Here is an 11,515-nt window from a genome sequence, read left to right as displayed (position 1 = left end):
GGAAGGGATGGAGAAAAACTGGGGCCCTCATAAACTGCTGGTGGGAATGTAGAATGGTATAGCATTTTGGAAAACACTTTGGCGGTTCTTTAAAAATTTAAACAGAGTTACCACATGACCCAGCAATTCCACTCCTAGATATATACCCAGGAGAAATGAAAACATATGTCCATCAACTGATAAATGGATAAATAAAGTATGTATGCATATCTATACAATGGAATTTTTTCAGCAGTAAAAAAACCAAAATATTGATACATATGCTACAACATGGATGAACCTCGGAAACATTATTTTAAAGAAGGCATATACTATATGACTCCATTTATATGAACTCTCCAGATAGGCAAATACAAAGAGACAGAAAACATTGTTTGTTGCCTAGGAGGACTTCAGGGGAGGGAAGAATAACTGCTAATAGGCTGGACGTTAGGCAAGGATAACTGCTAATAGGTTGGATGTTTCTTTTTAGTGAGAAGAAAATGTTCTAAAATTAGATTATGGTAATGGTTTACGTATGTCTGTAAATATACTAAAACTTTGAATTGTACACTTTAAATGAGCAAAGTTCATGGTATGTAAATTATATCTCAATAAAACTGTTTTAAAAAAAAAAAGCTCCAGGTAACTATACCTGACTTTTTGGCAGATGGTGGCAAACCACTGCTTCCACCTCCAGCCCCACCTCCAGGGCTACCACCACCAACACCAGGGCCTCCTGGGGAACCAGTCTTTTTACTCAGCAAACTATTGAAGAAATTTGCCAGGACACCTTCACTTGTAGCTCCAGCTACAAAAAAAAAAGGTTAAGATAAAAAACTTGTACTCAAAGCATTCAACTTTTCTATAAATTATTATTGTAGAATTATACACAGAAAATGTTCCAAATTCAAGTTTAATCTTTTGAGGCTGGGTAACTTCTCTAATCTACTCCTATATAAAACAAAATATGAGTGTTAAGAGCGTAAGATAATTATTAAAAAATTAGAGAGTTATTTTTAAAAGGCAAAAGGCATTTAAAACAGATTGTTAGATGCAAATATATCTCTCTTTTGAAAGGCGTTCTTCAAAAATATAACTGTTGAGAAATATTTCCTTCAAGTATTACAAAAAGTTACCCAATGCTATATGAAAACCAGTAGGAGTTCTAAGATATTAATGGGCAAAGGATAGCAATAAACAATTCACAGAAGAAAAATACAAACAGAAAGGAAATACTAGGGGGGAAAGCTCTTATTAGTTAGTACTTAGAGAATGCTGATTAGATTGTGGGCAAACTGCAACACTCAATGTTGATGACATGTAAATTGAAAAATCCATTTGAGAAACATCACCAAAAGGCATAAAAAGGTACAAACTCTCACCTACTAATCCCACTTATGGCAATTATTCCTATAGAAATAACTATAATGCATATAGTTTTTTCCTTTATGTTAACTGCAGATAACCCATTATAGGAAAAACATGAATTTCTTCAATGACCTACCATAGCAGAATGATTAAATATAACACAAAGCTTTCATAAAGCTCACAGCACAGAGATGATATGTTAAGACTACACCATAAAATGGTTCACAGTCTGACTGACTATGAGATTGTATTGACAGACACAAAGATTAGAAGCTATTGAATAAAAATGAAAATAGCTAAAGCAAAATGTGGAATGACTCTAGGTAGATTTCTATTGTTAAATGTATTGTGTTGCTTTCTCTAAGAAAGAGAGAAATGTACCTTTCATGTTTGGATCAATTTTTTTTGACCCAGCAGGGATGGGTGACACACTGGCAACATTGGACGACACAGATCTATTTGATGTTCGAGGGGAGCCTCCTGGGACTCTTGGCGAGGCATCCTAAGTAAAAATAGGAAAGCCATAATTACAGAACCCTGGAACTTTCAACTTCACAGAAATTATCACAAAAAGAAACTACTTTGCAACTGTCCCCCATATCTTCTACTGGTCCCTTTACGCTGCAAGCCCTGGGCAGAAGTGTTTAGCAATTGTGCCCTCATTATTAGAATACCAGAGACCCACTGCATTTTAGAATACTAACTTTCCCTTCAACGGAAAAAGAAGAACATATTGAATATGAGGTGTGGTTATGAGTATAAGCTTGGGAGTCAGATCTGGACTCCAATCTGGACTTGCATCCCATCCCACCAGCTGTAAAACCTCAGGCAAGCCATGATGTCCTCCAAAGCCTCCATTTCCCCACCAGCAAAATGGGGGACCTGCCTCATCTGGCTGTTGTGAGGATTTATAAAATAGCACATATAAACGGTTTGGCACAGTAACTCATGTGGGACAAATGTTGCAAAATAGGTATTTATGATTTCAATATTCTAAAGGGAGTGAAGTTTTATCTTTTAAAATCTCACAAATTCCAGGAGAATCCTTAATTCAAGCTTATATCAAAGCATACCCATTTGAGACAGGTATATAATTAAGAAAAAAAGAACTAAAACAATATGCACTGCATTTTAGTAATTTTGTCAAAATCTGTAATACTGACCACAGGCCTTCCAGCTGCAGTTGGTGGTTGCTTTGCTAAAAGGGACTGAAAAACACAAAAACTCTAGGTTAGATATTCAGGCATGTATTGCTGTATTTTTAAAGAAAATATGTACAAGAATAGTTTAACCATTAATCATACTAAGTCTGTTTCTGATGTAATTTCATACCTGTAGCTTCATAAGAAACACTTGGTCATCTTCTGCCACAATTTCCTTCTCATGCACAAACTGAAATGAGCAACGCATAAATGAGCAAGTCTCAATATATTATGTTAATGTCATTCACAACTTACTCTCTAGATTAGAATAATTTTTTTAAAAAACACCAAGAATATGAACATTACCTAAACCATATTTACATGGGTGAGCTGCCCTCCCCAAGGCCCTACAGCAGAGTTGTCCGATACCTATCTGCAATAATATAAATATCCTATATCTGTGCTGTGCAATACGTTAGCCTGTAGCTACTGAGCAGCTGAAATGTGGCTACTGTAACTGAGAAACTGAATTTTTAATTTTATTTAGTTTTACTTAATTTATATTTAAAAGCTGTATGTGACTAGTAGCTACTGTATTAGACAGCACAACCTGAGAGCCACAGGCATATCAGTCATGCTTATAAAATCTGCTAAGCAACAGTTAGGTGTTTTAAAAGGGCCAATAATATCCCAGCTGAGTGAAAATCAACTTGTCCCTGGTTTCCCTGAAATAAAAACATAATGCCTCTTCTACCGGCTGAATAATAAGAAAAAAAAAGGAGTTGCAAATGTCTCCTGCTCCTCCTATTTCTGTACAAGGCACGCCATAGTCTATTTTCCACCCAGTAGCCAGAGCGATCCTTTGAAAGGTTAGGTCAGATTATATCACTCCTGTGCTCAAACTCGCCCCCCCACCCCCATCACTTTCCATCCCACTCAGCATGAAATCCAAAGTCCTGACTGCGGCCTAATGATGAGGCCTTTCTCTCCTACCACTCTGGCCCTCTGGGGCTCTTTTCCAGCCTCTCTGGCCCCCTCACACACTCCTGCCTCAGGGCATGTGCACTTCCTGCTCCCTGTGCCTTCAACATTCTCCCCTCTCATCAGAGACATGCCCTCATCATTTCTAAAACTGCAGCCCTCCCCACCTCGGTCCTCTCATTCACCCTTCCCTCACTCGGCTTCATTTCCATAGCACTGATCACCACTTGAGAGGTGGCATATATACTGATTCACTACTGCATCACCCTCCTATTCAGCACCTAGTGCCTAAACAGCGGCTCAATAAATATTTGCAAAATGAATAAAAGACAACTTAGAGCACAATTTTGCTGGTAAAAGAGAGAATGGGAAAAATTGGGGTTTTTTTTTTTGATGTGTGCATTTCTTTTAACAGACATCCAAACCAAGTAACACACCAACTGATTTTTCATTTGACATTACTTTTCTTATTTCTAACTACTTAATGTAAATATTTGAGTTCTTAATTAAGAACTTTATTATATGTTAAATCAAAATTACTTTTTCCTGAAACACGTTCAAATTAGCCAGTGAGAAGTACTACATGCAAATGCTCATTTTTATACAACTTTTCATAAGCATCTATACTATCTAACCATAAATCACCATATACTGCTTAGCAAAATCAAGATATATAAAAGAAGAATACCTCCTGAAACGAGATTTAATAGTTATAAGAATGACATGTAACAGTAAAGACTAAAATTAAATCTAGGAACCTGGCAGCCCCTGGACAGCTGTGGGCTAGTATGAATAACTAATGACCATGAAGATGCAAGATCTGCCTAGACAGACAGAAGCCAATACAATTATTCTAACAAGGTATTCTCGGCTTTTGGTTGAGCTCTAGGTTGTAAAGTACACAACTTGATAGAAAAGGACCCCCTTACCTTTCTACCTACAATCTTAAAATTATGGACTTCCCTCTCAGTTTAAAAGCCTAAATATTAAGACTACATACTAAAACTGTTACCTTTCGGACAGGTGGTTTACTTATGATGTCTTCAAAATTATCTTCTGCTTTTAACATTTGAAAATTTTCATGTAATATTCCTATCTTCTTATCATTATCCCACCCTGCTGGACTAGAAAGAAATGCACATGACAAATTCTCAAGCGTTTATATAGTCATTCTTTCATTCAATCCATGATCATATTAAGGGGAATATTTTTATGAAGTTAAATTTGACAAATTATGGAAAATTAATCAGTTTTATTATAATACTCAAGTTTACTAATTTCTACTTAAAATTATTATCAATCTTCCTGATTTTAAAACTGTCATTACAGGTTTCTTGGGGAGAAGGTGGTAATTATTTTTACCTCCCAATTTATTCAGATAACTTTTCAAAGCATGTCTAGATTATACATTGGGTCCTTTATGTATCATAACCAATTAGTGAGTAGATACATTGATATATGCACCCAATAGATAGTTTAGTTATAATAGCAAGCCTTTCAAAAGGGTTCAGGCCAGCAGTAAAACTAAAAGGCAAAGATAAATAAATCAAGGCAGGTTATAAATAAAACAATCTAGGAACAGATTCTCACCTACTCATCATGGAAAAGTCTACTGGTCTCACTTCAAATGAAAATGAGATGATGATGATGATACACCATCGAACTGGAGCAACAACACATGATAAAACAATACATTTAAGAGTATACTTACATAAATACTGCATCTTTTTCCACAACAATAGCAGGAATCTTATAGGGAAATCCATAGAGTTTCTGAACAATGTATTTATATACTAAATCTATATTTTTGTTTTCTTTTACTGAAGTGTAAATAAGTGCTGCACCATCTGAATGAACACCGTTAAAGAAATTTTTGGACAAACTCCATCAACAGGTACCATAAAATTTTGTGTTCTCAGCTTAGCATTTATACATATTGGTTTCAAAAATAATTTCCAAAGGTATAATTACACGGTAATCAAGGCTTTCAAAACTATAAAATACTTATATACAGGCTAAGATGCAAATAAAACTATCTCTACATAATTGATTTAACTTAGGAGGGCAAAAATCTCATTAGCCAAGAAAGTAAAGGTAAATTTAATAACTGACACCACTACTACCTCTACATTTAAAGCATATGAAGAGGCAATGTATTTTTGTCTTTAACCTTCCTAAACTTCATGAAGGAGGGATATTATTTATCAAAAACTGTTTTGCCTTTTCAACAAAAGTGGTTTGCACTAGTGTCTCTTATAGTTTTTACTAGTCCAGGAATTAGGACTTTGGGGAGAAAGCTCAGGAGATCCACTGAACAGAGAAGATGAACCATCAAGAACCATCAGGAAGCTTTCAGGAACAATCCAAGGCAAAAGTAGACTTCATGACCAAAATGCTAGCACTAGCCATTGGGTCTCAAGAGAGATGGTGACTCAGGCCAAGAGGAAATGATGAGACTAGTCTAACTTCTGAATTAGGATACTCGTATTTTCTAGGACACAAACCAAGGCTTATGAACCTTAAAATGGTATTGGCTAAATACTACTTGTCGTAATACTTAATTTGGTAAAAACAAACATCATAATCTTAAGTAAATGCTTAATTGTGTGAACTTTTCATGAATGATCTTTCTCACAAGAGCCAATTTATAATTTGGAAGATTTACACAGCTGGAAATTTTACAATGCAATTAAAATTTTTTAATTTTTAAAATACAGATGATTTTGAATTGTTGTCCTCACTGACACACACACACACACACACACACACACAACCCTCTCACTATCTTTTTTTTTTTTTAACTTATTTATTTATTTTTGGCTGTGTTGGGTCTTTGTTGTTGCATACAGGCTTTCTCTAGTTGTGGTGAGCTGGGGGCTACTCTTCGTTGCAGTGCACAGGCTTCTCACTGCAGTGGCCTCTCTTGTTGCAGAACATGGGCTCTATGCGCATGGGCTTCAGTAGTTGTGGCTCACAGGCTCTAGAGTGCAGGCTCAGTAGTTGTGGCGCATGGGCTTAGTTGCTCCACGGCATGTGGGATCTTCCTGGCAGGGCTTGAACCCATGTCCCCTGCATTGGCAGGCGGATTCTTAACCACTGCGCCACCAGGGCAGCCCCCCTCTCACTATCTTGAAGTGATTTCTTGTTTTGTATTCTTTTAAAATCAACCAGCTCTACTAAAGGTCTGTAATTATTGTAGTGGACAGTCTCCTTCCTGATTACATCTTTATATGTACATTTCCAAGTGTAGCTTTAAATAAATGTTTAAAGAGACTGTTTGTTCTCAAATTTTCTAATCTGCAAAGATAACAAAAAGGGCTATCAACACCTACTTCAATTACTTCTTTTTGTTTTCTTTTGCAGACAAATGCCCTTTAATTCAATCCAACTAATCATTATGTGACATGAGAAGAGAAAGTGCCATGGAGGACAAAGTACTGAAGGAAAAAGGGAAAAGGGAAACTCCCAGTGTCAAGTGATCTTATTCATTATTCAACGAGGCTCTTGCCAAGTCGTCCTTAAATTAAACGTCCATTAATGACGATGAAAAACTACAGATACTATAAACATGTGTACATTACTTATTCCTGTCTACTCCTACTATCTATCATTTCTTCACTTTTCAGACCCAAAAGCTTTGATTGGTGAATGCAACTGCAAAACATCTGATCCAAGGGGGCAAGTGAGAACACCTCTCTTTGGTGCTCTCAAGCTGTCTGAAGTTTTCAACACGAAATTCTCTTAAAAGCATTCACTCATTTTATCCTTTGTTTAGTTGTAAATGTTATTCACTGGCTCATATAATCCTTGCAACCTAGACTACACAAGATTCCTTATGCTAGGTTTTTTAACCTTGTGATCATCAGAATTACCCAGAAAGCTTTTTTAAAATTCAGCATAGATTCTCCAGCCTCCCCTTGGAATGTTCCAATTCAGTAAGTCTTAGATGGGCACCGCCAGATTTAAAAACCATTGCATTAGACTATAGTGGAGATAACAGTAAACAAATTAAAAACAAGAACACACAAACCCAAATATTGATCTTTCCCTACCACCCACCCCCAAGAAATGAATACCAGTTTTCTGCGAGAATGTTTTCAATGCCAACTCATTAGAATTTTCTACATAAGTCTGATCATTATTTTTCTTAATCACAGTAGTTTAAAAACAGCAAATCAAAGTTACATATTTCAATACTTGCTTTTATATCTCAAAATACCTAGATATAAATGATTTGGGAATTGAAATTTCCAACCAGAGGCAGGAGGAAAAAAGTTTATGGAATTTCTGAAGTCATCGATTTATTCCTTTACTTAAACAAACAAACAAGCAAACAGCTAAGGAACACTGCACCAATCAATGTATTAAAAGGATACACTGTAAACAAAACTTCCGGATATGAGACTGAATAAAATCGAAATGCTCATCTCTGTAGTCATGTTCTTTCTCCAACACACTAATGGCATCACACTAATGGGTTAAAATAATTTAAAAAACAATATTAACTTTAAATAATAATATAATGATTTAAACAGTTCAATGTTGGGTGAAGGAATATCACAAAACTACCACTCTGATACAGTGACTCATCAGTAGAACCTAGAATATTAATTACTCCTATATGTCTAGAGACTTTTAGTTGGAGTCGTAAGACTAATGAATACTTTTATTTCTTTAAAAAGCTCTGATTTCTATGATATATTGAATGAGATGAGAACACCAAAGAGAAAGTTTTAGTACATAAAGGAATGAAGAATAACAGGACAAGCTTATAATGGGCGGTCATACTTGCTAACTCAACGACTTATGTCCTAGAACAAAGTTTTTAAGATCTAAAATCTATTCTAGTTCTATAAAACACTCTGTATATCCAGGGAGTCTGCACCTCTCACTATTTCCCCTTTGTTCCTCTGCTTATTTGATAGTTCTTAATTGACCTTTATTTCTTTTCTGGTGCTTTTATTCACTCTCACTTCAATTTCACCAACAGCAAAAAAGGGGAATTACAGGCTATTTCTGAAATGTCACCTGTACAATCAATGAAACAATTCTGAATTCTGCTTGCTACAAAAAAAATGTTAGGAAAAAAATTAAGGCATGTTCAAACATCATGATATCCAAATAACTTCATCAAAACTTTTGTGAATTGAAGGTTATGAAATTTAAAAATAAACAATGTCCATCATACCTAATATTAGTTTGGGGGCAAATTTGATGTCATTTTTTTTGATATGTAATTTTTTGTTATGCATATATATAACATAGGACAGTCTCCTTAAATAAACATGATATAGCATACTGTCTATGTTATAGAACACTGAGTAATTATTTCAAAGTATTAAAGATACTTATATTATTATATTGTTGACTTATGACATTTTTGGTGAAGCATGATAGTTTAGTAAACTTTTTAAAACATTTTTAACTGAAATATGAGGATCTGGCAAGAAACCTAGTCTCTCTGTCTCAATTTCAAGCGTCTTTAAACTGAGTTGAACTACTATTCTTCATCTATCCTGAGACACACATTCCCCCATCCCCCCACACACTTTAAAAGCTCTTAAACTGAAGCAGAACTGACAGTGTCTTTGATTCTGTGAAATACTGTAGATGATCTCTTTTGGCTTGAAAATTTTATGAATCTATGACTCATCTGATACTGATTCAGGTCCCCTGAAAGCTTGACATTTTTTCTTTGAAAAATAAAGGGCTTTTTATAAGGCAAGTTGTGGTGTAAAAACAGGAAAATATCTGCCAATAAACAGCTCTTTGCCAAACAAAATAAAACCCAAACAAACCACAGACAAAAGGATTCTATTGTAAGAGTTTAAGCACAATTTTATGCAAAAGATATAAGTAACAATTAACTACACCTGAATCACCATTTGAAAAGCAGACAATAGACTTTGACTTAATTATTTTAAATGCTCCCCCCACATTCCTTTGTTATTGATAATTTTTGTAGTGTTTAAAGTAAAACTTAAGCTATATTTAAAACTTTTTATATTTTTATTCCAAAGGTGAACAAATTCCACACCCTCCTTCACTCAGATGTGAAAATTTTACATTACAAAAAGCATAATAATTTTAGATCTCAAAAGCGTTTATATGTTCTGTAATTATCTTAACTATTCCATGGCTTACACAGTAAAGACATACTACTTAGGACCAAATAGGAAGAAGGTGAACTTTAAATTATTTTTTAAAGGAAATTTGATTGTATTATAAAGTGTATACAGTGACAGAACTAAATTAACAGAATTTTTATAATAGTAATCCTACCAGAATCTCTTAAATAAAGGCCTTTGATAACTGCATATCAACTTTACATAATGAGTATTGATACATCTTTAAAATTAAGTCTATTTTAAGTACATTTTCTAATATCAAGATATTAGTATATAAAACTTACTGTGGAAAAATATTTTATTTTATGAAGTTGATAGTTTTCATCTTACCTGTAACTATCTCTACTAAACTGACTATACAATTTGAAGTCTAACTGGAATTAGGAAAATGAAATTTGATCACAAATTTTAGAATATCTGAAGTAACATTTTCTTTCAAAGAAATCTATGATTAAGTTCACAAAACAAACATGTGAATATCATTCAATATTTTAAACTATTATATCTTCTTATTAAGAAAAGTTACCTAGGAAAACTAATGTGTCAACTCCAAAAGGAGCCTAGAAAATAAAACAGTTGTTCATCCTTGGTTAGCATCAGTAGTAGAATCTGTAGGAAGCAAACTAACCTTTGTGCAAACTACTAGTACTGGAATGCCCAAGTTCTGTGTAAGTGTATCTGCACCCAGAGGTAAAACCACACTGTCGTCTTTGTCTTCCTGTGATGCGGTAGTTCTTCTCTGAGGAGAAGCTGGGAAATCTTCTCCTGGCTCTACGTATTCTTGAAAGTCTCTAATCACTGAAAATCAAAGTAAATAATTTAATACATAGTTTAGAAATGGCTTTTTATTTCGGCAGGTAGCTTTTCTGCCGTCTAAATACATATGTTACTAGAATTCACACTTAGTCTTGTGTAAGAAACAAAAAGGTTTTGAGAAATCCAATTCAAAGACAGTACAGAAACTCTGGACCCACATTAATTATCAGGAGGCAGAATAAAACACTGAGTGTCTCCAAAGAGTGGGGTTCAATGCAGGCCTGGTTCAATCTGTGCAAATTACTGTGGGCAAGTCACAACTGAGCTCTGTCCCTCTACCCTCTCTAATTCACAAAGAGCACTGAAAGGATAGAAGAAAAAATAAATACGTGGGGGGGGAAGGTTTCCACAATCTAAAAGACAGTTCCAGATGGCTTTCTAATATTAACTTCCTTTCTCAAAACCCTTTATTCAGGTCTCCTCCTCTTTACCTAGGTGCAATCTTGAGCCATGTTTACCCTATAACCCCCATAAAAACTAGGGAGATATTATCAATACTAGTAAGTTTTTAGAAATCGTTTGCAAAATTGTCAAAACCTTCACTTAAAAAAAGTTAATGTGGGAGAGGAACCAAGATGGCAGAGTAGAAGGACGTGCTCTCACTCCCTCTTGCAAGAACACCAGAATCACGACTAGCTGCTGTACAATCATCGACAGGAAGGCACTGGAACTCACCAAAAAAGATACCCCACATCCAAAGACAAAGAAGAAGCCACAATGAGACGGTAGGAGGGGCCCAATCACAGTAAAATCAAACCCCATAACTGCTGGGTGGGTGACTCACAGACTGGAGAACACTTATACCACAGAAGTCCACCCACTGGAGTGAAGGTTCTGAGCCCCACATCAGGCTTCCCAACCTGGCGGCCCGGCAATGGGAGGAGGAATTCCTAGAGAATCAGACTTTGAAGCCTAGTGGGAATTGATGGCAGGACTTCGAAGGACTGGGGGAAACAGAGACTCCACTCTTGGAGGGCACACACAAAGTAGTGTGTGCATCAGGACCCAGGGGAAGGAGCAGTGACCCCAGGGGAGACTGAACCAGACCTACCTGCTAGTGTTGGAGGGTCTCCTGCAGAGGCAGAGGGTGGCTGTGGC

The 11,515-nt window shown here is 35.7% G+C and overlaps 1 protein-coding gene across 1 annotated transcript in view; it reads right to left on the bottom strand.

The window, feature by feature from the left end:
- Positions 1 to 11,515, bottom strand: part of DYNC1LI1 (dynein cytoplasmic 1 light intermediate chain 1) — a 46,669-nt gene that overhangs the window by 3,278 nt on the left and 31,876 nt on the right. The window contains exons 5-12 of the mRNA XM_030830049.3: positions 10,230 to 10,399; positions 7,850 to 7,943; positions 5,185 to 5,320; positions 4,486 to 4,597; positions 2,683 to 2,742; positions 2,514 to 2,558; positions 1,732 to 1,852; positions 635 to 790 (exon numbers count right to left, since the gene is read on the bottom strand). Coding sequence (XP_030685909.1) covers positions 635 to 790; positions 1,732 to 1,852; positions 2,514 to 2,558; positions 2,683 to 2,742; positions 4,486 to 4,597; positions 5,185 to 5,320; positions 7,850 to 7,943; positions 10,230 to 10,399 — 894 coding nt within the window. The remainder of the gene's footprint in view (positions 1 to 634; positions 791 to 1,731; positions 1,853 to 2,513; positions 2,559 to 2,682; positions 2,743 to 4,485; positions 4,598 to 5,184; positions 5,321 to 7,849; positions 7,944 to 10,229; positions 10,400 to 11,515) is intronic.

The sequence above is a fragment of the Globicephala melas genome, chromosome 11 (genome assembly GCF_963455315.2).
Source record: "Globicephala melas chromosome 11, mGloMel1.2, whole genome shotgun sequence".
In the NCBI taxonomy this organism is placed as follows: Eukaryota; Metazoa; Chordata; class Mammalia; order Artiodactyla; family Delphinidae; genus Globicephala; species Globicephala melas.
The sequence above is the reverse complement of the archived record's forward strand: the minus strand, read 5'-3'. Positions and strand labels throughout refer to the sequence as shown.